Below are 22,146 nucleotides of genomic sequence, written 5' to 3' on the forward strand. Positions count from 1 at the left end.
TGAAAACGTTTCATTTGTACTTCTTACATCCATTTTTAAACTTCCTAATCATAAGTAGGGTACTCTCATGTGCTTTGCAAAAATGCACACTGGGGTTCTTCTGTGTACTTTAGTTGTACATTAAAGGAACTAGCTGTGATAAAAAAGGTAAACAAAAGGATAGCCACACCACCAAAACACAGGAGTGGAAAATGATTATATCTTTCAACGTTACAGTCTTTTTAGTGCCAAAGTCCCTCTTTTTGTTACTATACTTCCACCGCAGCTCAACAGAGAAACACTGTCCGAGGAAACACAAAGAGGGAATTTGATGCTAAAAATGTGGCAGACATCCACTTCATATGACTAACTCAGACTGCTGAAGCCTCATATAAGCTTCAGATAAACTTTTAAATGCATTTTTACACAAAATGACTGTGTGGACACACTGGATTTTGGTCCCGATCGCTTACACTGAAAACACATTTGAAGGGGATCTTTTAATAGCCACTATGAACAGGAGGAATGATTACAGCGAGGAAAACTTTCACTGTTCATATTGACACCTGTCTGTTGTTTTAAGACAGATTTGAAAAATTGTGAACCTGTCCTTTAAGCTTCGGCAATAATAGGCTCTTATTATGGAGGGTGACCGGAAGTCTGTTCCTATCAGTACGCAGTTTCACTATTAACAGTATTGATATTTTCGGCCCTTTGGGCTGTTTATACATTCATGTTTGGACTGCACAGAGATCTTTAACTTTCCAAAAGAACGTTGACATAACAAACAGAAAGGTAAGAATACGAATAAACATTAGCTGTAAATATGACCCAGTTACAAGGTAGCGAGCCACCTTCAAAAGCCACTGAAAAAACACTGCGGTCAAACCAGCCGCCACGTTATTTCTTTCTGTGCTTACATTTGCATTATTACGGTAATGAGGTTTTTGCACTTGGAGGAACTGAATAGTCTATCGACAAAACGCGGTTTGCCGTCGCTTTCATTTCCATGTTTCATTTACTTTACAGTTGACTAATAATATTAGGGTCGGATCCCAAGTGGAAAAACCTCATTTCCGTATTAGCGCAAGTGCGCGCAGAAAGAAATGACGTGGTGGCTGGCTTGACTGTGACTTCCGAAGTGGTGGCTGACTTGACCGTAGTAAAAAACAACAACAAACAAACAAACAAAACAACTACGTCATAACCAGCGACTTTGTAAAGTGCTGTCATCACATAACACAGCTGTAGTAGCATACCGGATGTCAAGTTTTTTGCTAACTGACATTATTCTGTACTGTAAATTACTGTAAATATTGGGAGTTTTACAGATGTTTTGGTAGGCTAAGCTATCTTGCCGGTGTTGTTAATGAACTATTGGATGAATGTACAGTATATCTATCTATTCAGGTGTTTATTGAGGTCAGAGTGGCACTCTCTACATCATCTGCACTAACTACAGTACATACTACTCCATTGCTGTTGGTGTATTTAGTTTTATCACCATGAAAGACATTTGGAGTCCTTTTACAATCACAGGTGAATATTTGCACTGGGAGAGGAAGTGATAAAAAAAATAAGCATTCAGCAAATCCTAATGACACTTACAGTAACTTGTGTCAGTATATACTGTCAGTATAGTTTTGGTCCACTGTCTACAATGTGCTTTAATAACTCTTTTCTGACCTAATCAAAGCATCTTTGCATCCACAGATGACTTCAAGATGTTCGATCCAAGCTTTTCAGTCTGATCACATCCACTTATGTGAAAGAGAATAAATAACTCTGTGGTCAAAGTCAACTTTTCCAGATATTCCAGGTGATGAACTTTGCTTGAGCACAGAACTCATATGTTGTTGTCTTGCCAACAAAAAGCACAGTGAGCATACTTTTCAAAATTTTCTCACTTTCAACACCATCCATCTCTTGAATATGTGATTGGAATACTCACTGACCAAATAGCTTTTAGCTGTGCAGCTTCCCTTGCTGCACCATTATCGACTTAGCCTTGTTACACAGTATGTGGCAAAGGCCACAGAAACAATCATGAATTGATAACTCAAATAGATGGTGCTGAGCCTCATAAACAGTGCCTGTGTAGGCCTTTTGTACTGAACTCAATGTAACAGTTTTACCCAGCGACAGACTGAACTCACTATTTTGACTGAGGTCACTGTCTCACTGAAGTCAAACAGTTTCCTAAAAAAGAGCGCCCTCATGAAAGTGCAGCACCATCATTTGTAGGTCAGTCATATGTTTGTTTTCTTCGAATGAAAGAGTGGTTTATGTACAGAATCACCTCACATGTACTGTTAAAACCACAATAAGTTTGATTTAACAGTCCCATCACAAGCTTGTAATACAAAGTGACTAGCAAACACCACTGTATGTTTTGCATTGCTCTTCAGTGTTTTTGTTTTTTTTTCTTTTGGTTTTTTGCCTGTGGAAAAAGAGACAAAAAATAAAACCATACAAAATGGGTGAAATAGCAGATTGCCTTGGCTGAGCCAGTCAGACAGCTCTCTCTTTCTGCATTCTATTTTTTATGTCCAATACCACAAATATAGATTTGACTGGCTCCACTGTGTGTCACTCTAATGTAAATTTTGTGTGTGTGTGTGTGTGTGTGTGTGTGTGTGTGTGTGCTGATTTTTAGGTGAAGCATGCTGACTACTGTCAGAGCTGTGAGATGTTCCCTGAGATACTTTAGGAGTATCTCTATGTCTGCTATGGACACAGGTAAAACACACACACATACAAATATAAATACAATTTCCCTTTGTGTCCAGCTCAGGAGGTAGAGCGGGTCGTCCACTAATCACAGGATTCGGGTTTTGATCACAGAATCTAGCTTGGTGGCTCGCTGCCATCAATTTAGCCATTTACCATGTGATTTTCTGTTACAGGCAGTGATTCACTATCAAAGACCACGCCATTTGAACGGTATAAAAAGTTAAAGTTAAAAATTTATTTGGATTGTCAAGAGGGTTCAGGATTTGACGAGGATAAAGTATGGTGGGCTGGATGGGGGTCGAGGAGAGGGATGAAGGGGGTCGATGGCGTGGGGTTGACAGGGGACCAAATGGAATCACAAAGAGGCTGGAGCGTCTAGGAACCCAGGGTCGAGACTCAGGGTGGGGGACATGTCTCAATGAGCTTTCTGCTTCGTCATCCTCCAAAGTCAACTTCATTGGATTAAGTGAGAATAGGCTCTTTGAATGTCGCTGAGGAAGGTATGGAATCTTGGGAAGACTAGCAGTCGAGAATTTTATTATTTAATTTTAACAGGTGGTCTGGGATTTCTTATTTGGAAGCGGTTGAAGCGGCTCCACTGCGGAAGAATTGGCCAGAATACGGTCAGGAATGTGGACTGACTTTGTTGATGTGGGGAGGTTGCCTGTGCGGAGAGTTTGGTAGTGGGCCAGGAAGTCTGAGTGAGGGGTGAACGATGTGGTTCGGACTTACAGATAACATGCCGAAGTGTGCTTGAAACAAGGCTAGTTATGGTGCCCCTGAGGACAGTTTTATGGAGATGTTAGTTCGGCTGGCGTAGACGTGTATTGTGGAAGATTTAATCTTGAGAATGGAACGGGCGAAGGTGGTGAAGCAGGAGAGGGTCAGGACGTTGAGTGAAGGGAACGAAAGACCGTGGGAGGCATGGAAGCTGAAAATGGAGGGACAGGCTTTCAGGTGGGAATCTGAGTCTGGTGCCAAGGATTTAATTTCTAGTTTATGATGTTGGACGATGATGTAGTAGGCTGTATGAACAAGGATGACTGGAAGACCGCTCGTGCCCCCAAAGAAGGGCTGCGAAGATGACATGGTATGGTTCATAGAGAGCAGGGGAAATGGGGGGGGGCGTTCAGGTGGCTGATCGGAGGCGAACCACCTACTGCTGCGTCTGAGCACAGCAGGATGTCATGAAATTGGGTAGTGCGGTTGTCTCGGAAAGCACTTGGGGGCGTCAGAGGATGAGGGGGTAGGATGAGAGCTGGGAGGTTCATGAAGAGCTGGATGATGGTCGGATACAGAGGGATGAATGAGGGTTGACGAGTGGCGTGAAGAAGGGTCAAGTGGAAGGAGGCAGGAGCGACGAGGACTAGTTGGAAACCGCAGATGGACCAAGAATAAGAAAACGGGCAAACTGGCAATTGGGATGGTCGGTTGGAGCATGGTTTTGGGCATGTGATGTTTATGGGTGTATGAGAGATCAGCGTGATCGCAAACCGTGCGTGGTGGTGGGATAAAGGAGGGTCGAGGGGTGGGCTGAAGGAGGTTCGAGGACTGGGTGGAAAACGTGATTGAACCAAGGGAGGGAAAGTGGATGGCATGGTGGCCTGGATGGTCCGCCGGCGCATAGTGTAGGGCATTTAACATCTATGGATATTAGAGATGATGGCACGATTGTAGACAGTGTTCAGTGGCGGGATGAAGGACGGTCGGCGGAGGCCGGAGTGAAAGTGCCAGTGGGCACGGCGTTGAAGACGGGTGGAGCGAGGGGACCGGCGACAGGGGGTGCTAAAAACACAGAAAAAATACAGTTACATACAACAGGTGTTGGGGAAGGGAGGATAACAGGGATAAAACAGGAGGAAATGGAATGGGTCCAGTAGAGGGAGCACCGTGGCTCAGTGCGACTGTGACTGAGGTAACAGTAGGACCAGAGGTGGCTGAGGGAAGAAAGAGAAGAAAAGAGCCAAGGGGGCGGATGGAGCCAAAAGCATAGAGGTAGCTGCAGCTGAAGGAAGGGAAGAGGAAAGGATGAGGGGATGTATGTGCGGGGGTTGATTGTGCAGCCTGCAGATACGGGGATGAGAGAAAAGACAAAAAACATGAGACAGATCGGACAGGGAGGGAGCAGGCACAGGGGAAGATACAACCTGGCCCTGCGAGAGGGCTGAAGCAGTTGGCTGCATCGTGACGTCATCGACGCGTGGCATTCAGGTGGCGTTGGGCGGGGAACCCGGAAGTGAGTGGCCGTCCAGAGCAGAGGTGGAGGCAGAGAGGAGCAGGAAGAACCTGGCTTTGTTGTCAGCTCGGCTAAACGGGATCCAGAGTTCAGCCGGGGCTGAAGAACTCTGGGCTCTGTTGTAGCAGGCGACGTTGTGACGTCATCAGTGTGCGCTGGCCCGGTGGCATACAGTGAAGCCGGAAGAGCGGGAGGATTTGAGCTGCCAGTGAGAGGGTTGATGGAAGTAGACTCTGCATAGAGTTGGAAAGTTTGTCTTTATCATCGTTTCGTAGGAGTGGGACGACCGTCTCCTTGAGAGCTCGCCGAAGGTGAGCAAACATCCAGCTGGAGATGTTAATCGCTTGGAAAAGAGCCGTGTCCGAGTGGGCCATTGCGTAGATGCGTGTGGAGCGTCTGGATCCCAGCTGATCAGAAGCGCAGCGTCTGGAGGAGAAGGGTTCCATGTGGATGTGGTGGTGAAGGAGATATCACGTTGGTACTGCTGGATCTAGTCGTGGGCTGTATGTTGCCGAGGAATGTGGATCACGGAGCACGGGCGGGAGGTAAGCGTTTGCGATGCAAGCATGTCGTAGGTCGCGTGAGAACTGAGATGAACGGGAGAGAAAGGGGTTAGTCCGTGGATGTATTACAAGAGCTGGATACCGGACTAAAAATGGCGCCCATTCAGTCCTATAGGAATTGCTTGCCTGGCGCATACGCCAAAAAACTTTCTAGCTTCCAGGTTTGCTTCCGCGTTGTGCGGCCCACTGAATATGCGCAGTAGTGTTTCCCCCACTGGCCCCGCCTGCGAGTTCCCACTTGGCCCATAGACTTTACATTGTGATGACGTCACATACATCCATGGGCTTGACACGTTAGACACGCTTATATAGGTATGCGCAGGTGATTGAATTTAGTGAGAGAGAGGAGCGTGGTCTTGTTCCTGAACCTTTGTTATAATAATAACTCCATCATTAAAGCAAGCACTGTTGATATATTTTTGAAGCTTTGATTTGTTAGGAGTAATTTTACCTGTTTAAAATCTGTTTATAGTTGTTAATTTATCAGAAGATAATAACTGTAACATAACAACATAGACTAGTATTTCTTATTTTTCCATGTATGTTTTCAAGTTTTCTTGAACATTGTATGGAAGTGTTAGTGGTATCACCTGTACATATAAACTGTAACAGTAGAAAGATAGAAAGACATTGTGTCCAAACTGCAGTCTAAACAGACCTGAGCCTTCAGTTTGGATCTCATAGCATTTCCTGACTAACTCTTGTTTTTCCTTGTTTCCTGTCTCTCTTGTTCATTGGTCAGTTTTTGCTGTCATGCTTTAGAGAGCCTACGAAAAAAAATCTTTTTTTATAGAAAATGTAAAATATAGAGACTCAGTGAGAATCTCAAAATAAGTATATTTTACAAGTCATCTGATAAAATAATCCTGCACCTTCCTGCATGGTACTCACCAGAAATTCACAAGAGTCGTTTGTGGTCTGTGTCACCCTACAGTCATCCTCTCTTTTCTTGTAATGCAACATCACAAAGCCTTGAATGGTTGGTGCACATACTGTAGGCTGTAATTGGCATAATATTGGGAGTTACTGACACACATTAGAATGCCTGTTAGCCAGTCACAATGCAAGGTCAGAACTAGTTGTAGTTTAATGGAAAAAAGATGTGTTGAAATGTGTCCCTATCTGTTCTATCTGCACTAACTTTAATATATTTGAACACACTTGAAGCCATAAAGACACTGGGGGGCAGTATTGACTAAAAAATATCAAATCCTGCAGTATATGTGTCCTGTTGTAGTGTCTTAGAAGTTGTGTTCACAGCCAGGCTGTTTATTTTCTTGCTGTTATTATTCCTTTATTTTGCGTGTGACATGAGGACCTCAACTGAAAGCCATTTTTCCAGTGTAATATCTGCTGAGCAGTGCATGTCACAGAGCAGTAGCACCGCTGAGCCACAGAGCAGCAGCAGAGTTCTACTTTACATATTCTTTCACCTGTCTGCCCTACACCTTATTGTCCCCTTACATTTATTTTTTATTGCTACTTTATTGCCTTAAAAAATGATTTTACAGACAGTAAAGATAAAGGAAAGAAGGAAGGAGAGTGGTTATGATATTGTATGTGAGGGAGTTGGAAAGCCAGACTCAAAGTTTGTACTGTCTCTCTAATCCTCTCATAAAGCTATATTTCTGTCTATAGATTTGTGTCTGTCAAACTTTTAACACTTTCATCTCTACAGATATTCCTCTCTGTTAATAGTTCTCTCTTTACTGCTCCATTTTCCAAAGATTAACCACATCCATCTCTTCTTCAAGAGAACATTAACCCTAGTGAAACATGTAAGACCAGACCAGAGCCTTTGGTAGACAGAGTTTGCCCCTGTTATATCATCAGTGATGTGTAGCTGCTCCATCTAACAAGTATTTGATATAAATGTTTAACAAAGTTCTTCTCCACCACTACAATCACCTGTTGCTGTAGCTGGTCTGTAACAGTGGCGGCGGGGCTGCCACTGCAGTTTGCATTGACCCAACCCCCTGTGTCTGTGGCTCTGTTTTTGGCCAAGGGCTAGAACCTTAAAAGGTTGCAGCAGTTTGTCCCAAGAGTAGAATAGTAGTAGTCACAGTAGGTTACAAGAGTGTGTGTGTTCTGTGATGGAGCAGTCGGATTGTTTGAATTCTCTGAGTCCTGCTGAATTGAGGCTGTTGATCAGACAGGAGGATTACAGAATCAGCACCACGACTGGATTAGCTAACGGTAAGAACCAGAGGGCCGTAACGGCCAGCGCAAGAAGCGCTCTAACTGTTTGGTGTTTTTCTGACCTTGAAACCTGCTTTGTGCGTCTGTGTGGTATTTTGGTGACCAGCGCACGGTGCACAGGTGGGAGGAGAGGTGCAGGCAGATGGGAGGTTCATTCAAATTAAGTGGTACAAAGAGTTGTATTTTGGTTGAAATTTCATCCTAGACGTTGCCCTGAAAAGAGACGAAACAGAGCCACATCTGTTTCTGACGCAGCATCAATGTGCTGCTGCTGTGATTTTATCAACAAAGTCATTAAATCAGTCTGCATTAATCTGTAATGAATGTGAGTGATTCTTGCAGGATCTGCTGTCCACAGCTGCTTTATACTGAGAAGCTTCTCCTTCAGTTCATTAAATCCCTGCAGCATCTGAAGGAAGCAGGACTGATATGTTGATAAATCCACAGCCTCTGATTAGAGAAGTGCCGGGTTAGAGCGCAGTGCCGTTACGCACGGCCGTTCAGACATTTCCTGAAGAAAAGCTTTCCGTTTGTTGAGCCGACGTTATCACATTTAACTGTGATTGCCACAAGTGTTTCAGAGCTATGAGAGCAGTGATGTGACTGGCTGAGACAGTATTTAATAATTACCAGACCCACTGATCTATATTCACCTTCACCCAGCCCTTTTGCATGTTGCACTGCTGCACATACATGAACCAAAATAGCAGGTGCACCTGGAAACGTCCACACAGTCCGTGCACCTAAAACCTACCATGCTGCACTTGCCGTTATACTTGTGTGGTCAAAATAAAGCTCAGTGTGCCACCCAAAGTGCTGCAGGTGACACCAGGACCATGCAGATTGTTTGTGGCAATCAACTGAAACCTCAGATTATGTAAAACCAGTTTTTTAAAGTCTCCCTCCACTCAAACATGTTTTTCTTATTGTTCCTTCACTTGGATGTTTGAGCTTCACTGTGCTGAATGATTCACATTCATCTGCTGATGCAGGAAAGTTTCTCTGTGCTTCTTTTATATCTGGGTTAAATACTTGTACGTAGTATGATGATTTGTGAATTCACAAGTAGTTTGGAAGACAATCATGGTCAAATATGCAACTTATGCTGTATGACCTACTGTATATGATGTGGAAACCTGAAGCCTCCAGTGCACAAACACTGAGAATGGACTTTACAGTGAAGTAGGAGACATCTTGTGTCCAGCAGTTAAACTTTTGAAATGAACAATATTTGCATATTGATAGATTCTGGATTTTTCAATGAGGGTGAAGGAGTAGATCTAATTTTTAGGACGTTTTAACTACATAATGGAACTTTTTGTGGAAAAAACATACCAGAACACAGATTGTTACTCGCAGCAGAGTAGTGTTCTTTCATTTTAAGTATCTAGTATTTTAAAATATCTATATGTGTGTGTGTGTGTGTGTGTGTGTGTTTGTGTGTGTGTGTGTGTGTGTGTTTGTGTGTCAGGATACCAGCAGGCTAACGTAGTCATCCTGCCTAATCATCTGGCCAATGACTTTGAGGCGTTCTGTCGCAGTAATCCCGCTCCCCTGCCACTCCTTTATCGCAGCCAATCAGGAGAGACCTCTTGTCCACCTCTGGCTAAACTTGCTGACATAAGGTAACACATACACATACATACACAGCACACTGAGCAAGCATCCCGTAGGCAGCCATTATCTATTTATGTTCATTCCTCCTTGTCATGAATGATTTTCCAAAGAGATTAGAATGATTCACCTCTATACAAACAAATGTCCGCAGGTTTCACATCAACTCAGTTTTGGTTCACCCCTACCCCTCTATTACTGGAGCTCTTTTATTGGTGTCTTGCAAGTGTGTTTATATGCAGTTATTAGATTTTTTACCAATATGCATGGAGCACCTGTGTGGTGTAAAGATAAACCAGTTACACATAAAACCTTAAGATAACCCTCGTAATACACCACTCAGCACACTGCTGTGTGCAGATAGAAGTGCAGGGTAGCTTTTTACTTAAAGGATAATGCTGGTGATTTTCTGTATTATCTATCTCCACATTCAATGCATTTTTTTTTGTCAATGTCATTATGAAATTCAGGGCTGTGGGATTCAGCAATCCCTCTAGTTGCCCTACATGAAACTGATCCCAGTGAGTTTCACTCAGTGAGATAGATTTTAAATTGGGGAGAAAGTGTGTTGGTATTGAATTGTCAATCAGTATCAGCAGATACCATGAGTTGAGGTACTGGATTTAGTATTAGGGTAAAGTTGTACATGTGCAGATGTAAATATTCTCATGTTTCATCTCAGTTATTTAGAGGGCATACTTGAATGTTCTTGTAATATTTATGTACATCCCACAAAATTAAATATGAAAACTTATTTTGTGGATGAATATGTATGTATTTCTTCAGGAATTATACCATTTGTCGCATTTTTCCTTTATTTCTGTTCACTTTATATGTAAAGTAAGCAAGACACCTCGACATGACACATGATTTTTGTACTTGTTTGTGTTTTTTTGTGTCTTCAGGACAGATATCTCTCAGTACTGTGTGTATCAGGAGGGTCGCCTGGTGAAAACGGTCTCCAGTCTGCAGAATTACAGCTCTCAACCAAGGTAGCTTAACAAACACAGAAAGCAGTTTGATACAGTTCAAACACAGAGAGAGCTGTGATGTGAAGAGCTTAAACAAGATAACTAAATGGGATATAACATTCTGTTATATTTGCACCTGGATAAACTCAGGTCACCCAGAAAGATAACAGCAACAAAACAATCTCTCCCCCAGTCATGACTGGGTTCAAATCTTATACATAAGAATGATAGTTAGGCTACATAATACAGCTGTGATTCGGATAATAATTAGGAAAAAAACACCAAAGAGAGCATCAAAGGAATTCAGAGGAGGACTTAGGGCTGGGAATCAGACCTCCATCATTTTTAATATTGACCAAAATCTTATTCATTTTCTTATTGAGAGTTAGATGAGAAGATTGGTATCAATCTATATCTGTCCGTTAAATGTGAGGCTATCATCAGCAGCCATTTAACTTAGCTTAGCAGTTTCACCTTGTTTGTTTAATCTGTCCAAAAACTGTCATAAAAAGGTGTAAAAACTAAAATTTGTGGTTTTGCGGGGGTTCTGTGCCAAACTATTTCTTGGTCAAGAGCAGTGAATTTCCTATCAACATTACTGTGACAACAAGACTTCCAATTAGTTAACCTAAGAGATGTTGGTAGACAGATTTTTTTGTTACCTTTGTACAGAAACTGGCTAGCCCCTGCTTCCTGTCTGAATGCTAAGCTAGGCTAACTGGCCGCTGGCTGTAGCCTTATATTGAATAGATATGAGAGTGGTATTGATCTTCTCATCTAATTCTTAGCAAGAAAGAGAATAAGTGTGTTTCCTAAAAGGTTGAGTCTATTGAATTGAGTCCAAAATGTCTTGTCTAAATGTTTAATGTCTATTTCTTTAACATTTAAAAAGTTTGACTTCTTTTGTTAAATGCAAAAAGGTTTTGCAGAAAAACATATTTGTGTATCTCACAAATGGTATAAAAACACAGTATAGTTTTCATACTGGTACTGAAATTAAGGTCTTGTATTGGCAGTTGTATGAAACAGTATCGAGCCCAGGAGGCAAGGCTGGATTACCAAGCAGAAAAGTGCCTTCACATGTTGCTGAAGGTCATCGTGAAAATACACATGTATAGCTGAAATTAGGCGACCATAGCTAATCATGTTGTGAGAATCATGTTTTAAGAATTTGTCCCTAATATCAATACTGTGTATTCACAAAACAGCACCATCATCTGTAGACAGTAGATTGTTTATGAGTTGGCCTGTCACTGTAGACCAGACTCTGACCCCTGCATGTCCATTCATTCAGACTTCACTCTTTGCATACTCAGTATTTAACAGTTATTATTCATTACATAGAAAATTACAATATCTATTGACCTGACTATGTGATTCTACCAGCCTCACCTCTCCTTGTTATTCAGCTCCAGGACTGCATCGGAGCAGCTGGCCGTGCATCATGGCCAGTGGTCAGACATGGTGTGTTTCTATCTGGGCTGCAGTTTTGGCTTCGAAGGCAGACTGAAGAAAGCTGGAGTCCCTGTCAGGAACGTGGAGCAGGGCAGAAACATCAGCATGTACAGGGTATGGTGCAAATGTCCTCTAAGGTCCTCATGCCTCTTTTCCCCTCCTTGTTGCTTTGATGTTTTGAAAAGAAAAATGATGGGATATACAATAGCTGCAGGAAGCTACAGTAGGACTGGGTTTTAATGGACCAAATACAGATGATCATGTTTCATGAAGCAGCATTATAGAGCATGATGAGGGATGATCTCACACTGCTAGGATTCACAAAAATAAAAATAAAGGTTGACTGCATTCATTCAATGCATGTATATAACTTTAAATGTTCAGTCAAATGTACTTGTGGATCTTGGCCAAATGGTTAGATGCGTCACAATGTTGTGAATGTGATGTAGGCACCTAAACTTTTTGTCTCACAGTGTCTGCCAAATGAATAAATGTAAAATGTAAATGTCTATGGTGTGAACACACAGTGGTCTCTGTAAGCATTTGGACAACAGAACCATTTTTATGTCTTGGCTTCATTGTCTTTGTCACTTTTGATCAGCATTTCATTGGTTCTATATTGCACTCCACAATACTTGTGTGTTTGTGTGTGTGTGTGTGTGTGTGTGTGTGTGTATGTGTGTGTGTGTGTGTGTGTGTGTGTGTGTGTGTGTGTGTGTGTGTGCGCAGACTTCAGTTCCCTGTATTCCAGCAGGAGCGTTCAGCTGCCCTCTAGTGGTCACTATGCGTCCTGTTCCAGCTGGCCTGCTGGATGCAGCAGTGGAGGTTACTCACCTCAATCCGCTAGCACATGGAGCTCCTGTACACATAGGAGACCCAGGTGAACACACAGACACATACAGTGAATGCAGGATAACCACTTTAACTCACCAGTATATGTAAAGGTTGGTATTATCTGTGTGTGTAGCTCTGCTAGGCATACAGGACCTGTCCAGACCAGACTATGGGGAGCGAGTTGAGCTGCAGCCTGGGGATGTCACAGTCTTCTGGGCCTGTGGAGTGACTGCTATAGAAGCAATACTCAGCAGCAGTGAGCATTATGATTGTCTAATTGTGGTGTCACTTTGTAATAATTACAAGAGCTACTGTGACTTGTTTGAAACTGTTTAGACCCCATGATTGAAGTTTGAGCTTCTACTTTTATCTGAGATACAGTTAACTTCAACATTCCCATATTACTCAGACAGTCAGGTCCAAATTGAGTTATTTTCAAGAATCTAAATGTCTATGGAGTGATTTGACCAGCATTATCTTCTGTCTCTTTCCAGAGCCTTCTTTGGCGTTCAGTCATTCACCAGGCTGTATGTTCCTGACTGACCTCCCAGACTCCTCCGCTTCTTCCCCCATAACTCCTCCCCCTGACAGCGTGGACCCTCTAGCCACAAACCTCTGTCCTGAGTTGACCCCCCTCTGCTTCCTTGTATCCCACAATCCCTTGTTGTACAGCCTGGCATCTCAGAAGGCCGTGGCAAAGATCAGGCAGCTGGAGACGATTATTGGAGAGGACCCAGGTACTTGGTTAACCACTCGGGTGCAGATCCATTACTTGTTGGTTCAAATGCAGTTTATTGCTTATTCCGTTGCTTTTCTCATTTGGGTTCACATGTGAAATGTTTGGTGCAGCAGCTGCGTCTTCATATTTCAGCAGTGAAATAGTTTATTATTTATTTATTGCACATTTGTAGTGGTGCGTTGTTTATGTGATATAACATCCAGAGGTCTGCTACCTACTTGATTATTAAAGGTAGAGTCACTTCTGTTCCTCTCACACAAACGGAAAGAAAATTGTCCCATGTGGGCACAACAGTCCATCCACACTCTCCACCTCTCTGCAGCCTCCCCACTTCTCACTCGACCTGCGTTCAGTGTCTCTGTCCACAGAAGCAGCCGTCTGTCATCTGCAGCTCCTGGAGAGCTGAGAGGACAGCGGCCGCACAAACTACCTTCACCAGACTGACTGACAGCACAGATTTACTGAACCAAAATAGTTTGCATGTCGGCTTGATACAGTTAATAAGTTGAAAACATATATACAGCGGGATATTTGTGTGATTTTAAACAGCTGCCTGCTCAGATTACACTTCACTAAACGTGACAGAAACAGACTCGGAGTGTAAAAAACACAGGAGGCCTCTGTGAGACTGTCTGGGATTCAGTGTGGATTGATACATTTAATAAAATGGAAGTTTATCTGTTCTGTGAGAAAACACTTTCTATGTGAATTGGACAGAGCCTCTCTCTCCAGTTCACCTGCCCTCTCCCACCATTCAATGGGTGCTGGAGACAGGATACTGTCATGTCCTCACACAGACAGTTGATCTGATGACTTCCCCCTGTCTTTTGCATAAGCACGAATGCAACTGGCTGGATTAGTGTGGTATGGCTCGCTTCGCGCCACTTTGTTTGTTTCCCATTTACAGAGCCAGGGCTGTGTATGAACACAGAACAGACAGCTAGCAGACCATGAGGAGACATTTGCTGAATTTGACAAAAAGTGAACAATCCTTCTCAAGAATCACTGACTCTACTTTTAATAAACATGTAAAATGCCCTTATATACATTTTATATACTGCTTATAAAGGCTGAATAAGAAAACATAAAGTAAACTAGATATAAACATTGTTAGATTTCTTAAGTTTATAGAAATTGATTTAAGGCATCTTGGAGTGTAAAAGCTATCAGAGGGAAAATACAGGGAGTGAAAGAAATGACACAGAAGCACGGGAGAGGGACAAGAGAAAGACAGGGTGGAGATGGAGACAGATAAATGAAGGGGATGATGGATTATCTGGCAGCGTTCCTAAAGTACACTAGGCAGTGCCTAAACATTGTGTCAGTATTCTTGCTTGTATTGCATTTGTGGCAATTACATTTGGGCATGAAACAGTATATCAGTCATAACTTCAATAAAATTGATTGAACTGGCACTAATGGAGTTGCTGGGTATGCAATTTGGAAAACAACTTCTCTGCTGCTTTAGCTGGTAGAAATGCAGAAGCAGTGATTATAAAACAATATAATTTGATATAAAACGGTCTATGCTAAATAGTAAATTATAAAGCCAGGAAATCTAAAGAATGTAGGATGTAAGAAAATGTGTTAAAAATATCACCAAAAAATGTAGTCAAGTTGTTTGATGGTGTCCAACCATAGAAGAGTTTCTCACCCATAAACTTACATTCTGAGGGTCCTTATGGTTATTATAAGGTATGGAGAGATGATGGAGGGTTTGATGGTCCTGTCTCTTCTGGGGAACCACTAAATGCTCCTCTTCATCTTGAGGTGAGCACCAGGCTGGCACAAGATGGATTTGAGTTTGTCACTCTCTGTCAAACAGGTCAACGAGGGATCAGAGCTTTATTTGTTCAGGATGAACTTCTACACTCCTGCCTGGCACTCTCCCACTCCTCCTCTGTCGCCATAACAACTGGTTTCCCCACACACTACATGCACAGGTACACGCACATACACACATACACTTCTGAAACTCTTATTAGTTTTTTCTCACCACACATTACCATAATCCATCCACACACTAATGTACAGCTCAATATACTCTGCTGAAAAGCTTTGTTACATAGTTAATTATTCAGTATGTGACTTGTTTGGCACCAGTGTTCTGCTATGTATCAATCCTAGATACTAGCAGAACTTATCTTTACTCTAGCCAAAATTGAGAGCAGGGGAGATCAAGTGCAGCACCTCATGGAGAACCATAAACAATGAGATGTGTTACATCTGCAGCAGCAGAGAAAAAAGCAGAAAGTCTGTCATGGTTTACCTGGTACCAGAGATAGAAAACACACTCAACTGTCACATCAGCATGAATAGAAGACAGTGTCACACATTACTCTGGGTCTGAACCTGTCCCTGGAAAACATAAAATACTGTTTGTTTCTTTTAGCCCTCCTGACGAGACAGATGGCCCACCTGGAGCTATCGCCATGGCGACCATGCTGCTGTCCCTGGGGAAGCAGGTGACGATAGTGACAGACAGGAGAGCCCTGGAGATGAACCAGGCCATCATTGCTGAAGCTGTGAGGACAGGTGGGAGAGAGTTTTAATTCAAGTCTGGGAAACCTGCTGTGAAAAAATAACGTCAGCCTGCACCCAGGAGCTGCTAACACGACTGAGAGAATTTCATTATTCTGCTTCAGTTCTCTTCATATTACATTGGTTAGTGTTGTTTTTAAAGAGAATGACAATACAGCTGTAATTCCACCCTCAGGTGTGTTGAAAAATACAATTCCACTGGTCACCTTTGAAGACAGCGGCCCAGACTCTGCACTGCACTTTCTGTGTCACCACGGAGATCCCAGAAAGCCCAGGTCAGATGACCTATGATATGTATCACCAGTAAGGCTGACGACACACTAAATTAGTTTTAGCCTGTTAATGGAACTAATTTTTTGATGGTGTCCAACTACAGAGTGGTATTATAAGGTATGGAGAAATAATCAGCAAGAATTTAGACCATAAAAACACACAGGACATGTTGAAAGAAAGTCTCCATTTTTATTGAGTCCGTATTCAGTTACACTGCGTTATACTGGATGCTCCTGGGAGGTGTCACTAAGTGAGTCTGTAATGTTCAGTACTATTTTCACAAGCTATTGATTTTTGTACAGTAGTGTGTCTCCTGCCAAGCTCACTGTTCCTAAATCCGCCAGACTGGCAGACAAGCAGGTGGTGTTAATGCAACAGGCCAGGAGTCATTTTATTGCAAGAATATGTAAAAAAAAACCCATCATATTCTATAGATGATTAAATTATCATGTGCTTATGATGTTTAATACCAGGTATGACCACCTTGTGGCGATAGAGCGCAGTGGACGAGCTGGAGATGGAAATTACTACAACATGAGAGGAGTAAACATTAAACATCTGGTGGATCCAATTGATGACCTGTTTATTGCTGCCAAAGATATAGCAGGAATCACTACTACAGGTAGTCAACACACACTGCACGTGTAGTTGAATCTGTTACTGCTGTGGCGCAGAGATGCAAGTTGTAAGCAAAATTCCAACAGTCAAACAAAAACAAACTTTTATCTCCATGAAAACTTGATTTAAACACTGCAGATCAGAATTATGACAGCCAATAGATGTTTAAATCATTGATCAAATAACAAGATGCTATTTTAAAATAATGCTGCAGCAGACAACTAGCAAAAATTATTAATGGTCTCCATTAGGTGGAGTTAGTTAGTAATATTAGTTATTAATATTAATATTAATGTATTTGAAGTTGAATGAAAAGAGAAACGTGGTTCTCCATCTCTCTGTAGGAATCGGCGATGGTGGTAATGAGTTGGGGATGGGTAAAGTGAAGGAGAAGGTGAAGAGCCTGATGCCCAACGGAAGTCTTGTAGCCTGTGTTGTTCCTGCTGACTACGCCGTCACTGCTGGTATGCTACTTAACAATCATACACACACTGCATATCAAGCATTCACAGTGAACACACTATGAGAGAAGTGAAACTGGTAGTGAGGGGTTTCTCCAGCATCACTGTCTTGTCTAAGAAAGTCCACGTCACAGACCAAAAGTCAAAAAGTCATCTGCACATGCTTTTAACCGCTTTGCCATCTTATCTGCAGAAATGGAGAAGTAAAAAAGAGGAAATGAGCAGGAATACACAGCTTTCTGACCCAGTGATGCATTCTCCCTGGTATAGAGACATTACGAAACTACTTGCAGTGTGAGAATGGGGACATTCAAGTTCACCTCACTGTGTCTGTGAAGGACATTTTATCATTGAACCCAAACTACGTCAATGACCTTACATCTAATATCATTTGGGTGAAAAAAAGGAACCAAGTACTAAAATGTTTTTTGATCAGCATGCAATTTTTTTAGTTATCACTCACCAAACTCACATTTCCTTTCACCCAGATAAGGTTGTCAATACAATTCTTGCTATTCATTACAATTATATAAAAAAAATATTGCAAAAAGTGTGCACTAATATATGCTAAAATACATGTTGTCAACCCTGGCTGATGACCATGGTCACATTGATCAAGAGTTTTAAGAATGCTTAACATTCAGCAGAGCTCAGGATTTGCCAGTCTCCTCAGTACCTGTGGGTCTGTTCACACCTCGCATTATCACATCTCCACATGTGTCTTGAGTGACCACTTGTGATCAGATGTTCACTTCCTTGTTCTATACGAAAATAAACACATACACCATTTCCATTTGCAAAGACCAAATGTGTTGTTGTTTTTAACTTGCTCTAGTGCCATATGTGAACATGAAAATGAAATCCATCATATATATATATATATATATTTCATTTTTCTTAATTTTTTAGACAGACAAACGAAAAACAAGTTCTTTTCTGGTTTTGGTTTAATTTCTATTCCAATTGCCGTTTTGAAGAGGAAAACAGGTTAGGGGAATGGGAAAAACGGGGGGGAAACGGGAGGTGGATTTCATTTTTCTTAATTCACATCAAAAACAGAAAAACAAAATAATGCATTTGTTTATCTTCTTATCAAACAAGTTGAACACCTTTGGCAGCAGTGCACTTCGTGTGCCTAGTCTGCCAGAAAATACAGGACGTCGGTTGAGTAGGTGGTCCTTCAATGTGGCTCAGGACACCTTGCCTTCACACTGCTAAATGAATGTGGTCACATGCGGCCCAGACCGCCTCCAAATGTGGTCTGAGCATGTGTGTCCTCAATACTGTCCACTTGTGATCAGATCACCCAAGACGCATGTTAATGCCAGGTGTAAATAGGGCCTGTGTTCTCCCACTCTAACCTCCTCCCTCCCTCCTGCAGGAGTGTCTAACTGGGGAGGATATGCTGTGGCCTGTGGGCTCTACCTGCTCCACACCTGCCCCTCCCACCAGAGATACCTAAAGAAAGGACTGGGACTGGAACACACATCTCCCCAAAAACAGCTCCAGGACTGGACTGCTAACCTGCCATCTGTGGACAAGGTGACACACACACACACACACACACACACACACACACACACACACACACACACACACACAACACACACACACATTCTCTGAACGTTCTCTCTTTTCAGGATTGCTGCTGCTTTCTGATTTCCTCTTCATTCACAGTGGGGTTCTTATGGTTTTCTGCTGACTCACACTCTCTCTCTCTCGCTCTCTCTCTCGCTCTCTCTCTCGCTCTCTCTCTCTCTCTCTCTCTCTCTCTCTCTCTCTCTCTCTCTCTCTCTCTCTCTCTCTCTCTCTCTCGCTCTCTCTCTCTCTCTCTCCTCTAGGAGGAGTCTATCCTGTCCACTCTGGTGCGTTTTGGGATACGAAGTGGGGTAACTGCTCATCTGGCCATGGAGGTGGATGGTTTGACCTTTCACCCCACACACTCAGACATCATAACCAGACTAGTGGAGGTCACTGTAGGCTCGGCCACTTGTAACCCTTCATGACCATTTGCAGCAGTGTTTTTTAGAAGCAGCACAATTCTCCATCTGTGAGAGAGTGTTAGCGTTACCTTAATACTAATCAGTAAGATGACTGAAGCCAATGCACATGCAAGAGAAACACACCCAAGCAGACACACAAATAATCAATGTGCCAGTGGGTGAAAGTTTGTTTCCTGTCCATTCAGATTGCAAAGGAAGTAAGAGAATAAAAATAGAGCTCTGTGTGTGTGTGTGTGTGTGTGTGTGTGTGTGTGTGTGTGTGTGTGTGTGTGTGTGCGTGAGACTGTGTGAGTGATTTTAGATGCTGCCTTGGTTACTGTTCACCCCCCTTTTCCATGACAACCAGTGACAAAGCAAAGTAGATTCAAGTAAAGCTATCCCTCTTTCCTCAGTGGGGCTCGCTGCTGCCTCAGTAATGAATAAATCAGAGCTCTGATACTATTTTGATATCTACAAGAATAGAAATATTTAAAAATAAAAAAATTCCACTCCCAAAGTCAGCCATAAATGGATGCACAGTAGACAGGCATGTCAGTGATCCGTCTGCTCGTTAGACCTGTCAGTGAAAAGAGGGAGCAAAAAAAAAAAAAAAAGGAGTGTTATTATTCATCATTGTTAAAAGCATATGACCTCTGGTGTCTGTTTGACCAACACACACACACGCAGAGCAGAGAGGCCACAGCTGACAGGATAAGCGTGCGCTTCGCCTGCATTCACACAAAATCCGGCAGTGCAGCACCTTCCTGCAGGGTTGTGCGGAGGTGGGGGTGTGTTTATTTGTGCTTTAGAACGTAACTGCAGCGAAACAATCAGAAAATGTTTTATTTATCTGATTGTTCTCACTACCACTGCTCACTCTTGCCTTATATTACCATCTCCACCTATCAAACACGCCTGGTCTGAACTATGTATGAGGAGCACGCAATGTAAACACACATTCCTCTTTTATGAATACTAGTTTATGTGTGGGAAATCAGGTATGCATGTTTTTTTTGGGCAGAGTGTGCGCATCGTTTATATGTGTTGGATGAGTACACTACTCGCTGGGCTGCTATTGGCCTTTGCTACCAGAGTTCAAACTGGAAAAACATGCTGCCTGTTGTGGAATCATCACATTTTTCCTGAACTATCCAGCAAAATCAGTTTAAGAGGGAAGAAATATACCATGGAGAATTGTTCTAATTATACTGCATATCTACAACATGTAGTTTACAGAGCAGCTCTTGAGGTTCAGGAGTTTCGAAAAGTGGTGATTTACGTCATCATCTAAGCTGTCTCTATGTCGGACTCAGTCAATTCTCAGTAGATGTTTCTCACAATGAGAGTATGGCTTAAGATACGACAATCAAGACATAATGCAATCAGAAAAGGGGAAGGTTGCTACCAATAATGTGAAATTATGTTTGCATAACTAAGCAAAGGTCCCAGTATTTCAAAAAAGAACAAATTAAAGTGTGTGAAAGGCTTCATTTATCCATCACACAACAATGCATTCTTCTTTGAGGCCTCCTCAGGAACAGCAGCAGCATGACTGAACATTACAGCAGACAAAGTATAGAATTATAAATGTAACATGTACATTAAATGTCCACACAGTGATTTCAGCCTTCACCTTGTCTCTCTGGTATTAAACACTAGAGATGGATCAAAGGAATTAATTAGCAAGCAGACAGAGAACTTAACTGCACAAAGCTGCTTTCCACACAGTTTCTCCTAAATACAGACAAAAATGCATTTTAACAATATCAAGACATATTCTGGATACACTCCTGATGGATGTGGAGGCCCTTTGGGATGCAGAGATAGTTGAACTGAACACATTCCACACACTGCTTAACAGTTTGGATCCTAACTTAAAATTCTCATTAATATGTGACCATCATCTTCACATGTATAAATTTGACAATAGGCTCTGCATGCAAAAATGAATCCGTCTAGATAGCTCACACATTTCAACACACAACCCCAAACACACTTCTGTTTTGGCATTTTCTTGTAGCATTTGCAACATACTGGGACTGTCTGGTACTCAAACACAAGTATATGCTGTATAATCAGCATCTACAATGCCCTAGACTGTTCTCATGTTCTGTCTTTTAGTTTTAGTTTTTAATGTTTTAATATATGACTGCAAAATTCTGCAACTTTTGATCTTCTGAGCAGTTTTTCAGTGTTAGAAAAACTGAAGAATGCTTATTTGGCATTGTGTCAGTTCTTAAAAGCAAACTTTTCACCCCCAATAGAAGGAACTGACATATCTGTCACACATTATGATGAAAATGAGCAATTATTCAGAAAAAAAAGGATTACTACTGGAAGTTACAGAGTGATTCAATGAAATAGATGCTTATGATGCAGCTGCTTATGAGATGATTTGCTTTTGAATTTGTTTATGTATTCAGACTTTCAATGATGATTAAACATTGTTGTAAAATGATTATTATTTTTGTTCAGATTGAATGTAATGTAAATAAACAGTATTGCCACTGACATGAAGTGTGTCTAATAAATGTTGTTTTGTTTACTTTTAGCCATGCTAGCAGCATAGCTCTATGAGTGGCAAAGTCACTCTGTCAGTCTGTCTGTTCACCACTTTGGTCCATAAATATCTCAACAACTATTTGATGGATTGACATAAAATTTCATACAAACATTCATGTTCCCCAGAGGATGAATCCCACTGACTTTGTTGATCCTCTGACTTTACCTCTAGCGGCACCGTGACGTTGACATAATTTGGCTTTTTAGTGAAATAATGATCTATGGATGGATTGCTACAACATGTGATATAGACATTCATGTATCCCTCAAGATGACTCATAATAACTTTGATGATCCCCTGATTTTTTTATCTAGTATTTGTATGGACAAATTAAAATGTTGTGCTCTGGTAGCCTACTTTTTAACACGCATGCCACATAACTGCA

At 41.9% G+C, this 22,146-nt stretch overlaps 1 protein-coding gene across 3 annotated transcripts; it reads left to right on the forward strand.

The window, feature by feature from the left end:
* Nucleotides 1–638: 638 nt before the first annotated feature.
* dglucy (D-glutamate cyclase) lies at nucleotides 639–21,709 on the forward strand. Of its 3 annotated transcripts, none has more exons than XM_044375481.1 (16): nucleotides 639–774; nucleotides 1,693–1,798; nucleotides 2,636–2,718; nucleotides 9,182–9,335; nucleotides 10,230–10,316; nucleotides 11,705–11,864; nucleotides 12,480–12,630; nucleotides 12,718–12,840; nucleotides 13,079–13,321; nucleotides 15,149–15,266; nucleotides 15,716–15,858; nucleotides 16,040–16,139; nucleotides 16,611–16,759; nucleotides 17,100–17,219; nucleotides 18,598–18,758; nucleotides 19,058–21,709. In XM_044375481.1, exons 3-16 carry the CDS (start codon nucleotides 2,643–2,645, stop codon nucleotides 19,220–19,222), a joined length of 1,950 nt encoding a protein of 649 aa, XP_044231416.1. In that variant the 5' UTR covers nucleotides 639–774; nucleotides 1,693–1,798; nucleotides 2,636–2,642; the 3' UTR covers nucleotides 19,223–21,709. The 3 variants fall into 3 exon arrangements, with proteins under 3 accessions (XP_044231416.1, XP_044231417.1, XP_044231415.1); XM_044375482.1 differs by lacking the exon at nucleotides 639–774 and adding an exon at nucleotides 1,102–1,518; XM_044375480.1 differs by lacking the exons at nucleotides 639–774; nucleotides 1,693–1,798; nucleotides 2,636–2,718 and adding an exon at nucleotides 7,428–7,707.
* Nucleotides 21,710–22,146: the final 437 nt, after the last annotated feature.

The sequence above is a fragment of the Thunnus albacares genome, chromosome 15, assembly GCF_914725855.1.
Source record: "Thunnus albacares chromosome 15, fThuAlb1.1, whole genome shotgun sequence".
Lineage (NCBI taxonomy): Eukaryota > Metazoa > Chordata > Actinopteri > Scombriformes > Scombridae > Thunnus > Thunnus albacares.

Bases quoted from the DNA above. Each gene is read 5' to 3' on its own strand.
- dglucy (XM_044375480.1), top strand. From the start codon at position 7,605: ATGGAGCAGTCGGATTGTTTGAATTCTCTGAGTCCTGCTGAATTGAGG. The intron at 15,859-16,039 runs GTGGGAGAGAGT...TTCCACCCTCAG, and splicing joins TGCTGAAGCTGTGAGGACAG to GTGTGTTGAAAAATACAATT. The intron at 16,760-17,099 runs GTAGTCAACACA...ATCTCTCTGTAG, and splicing joins AGCAGGAATCACTACTACAG to GAATCGGCGATGGTGGTAAT.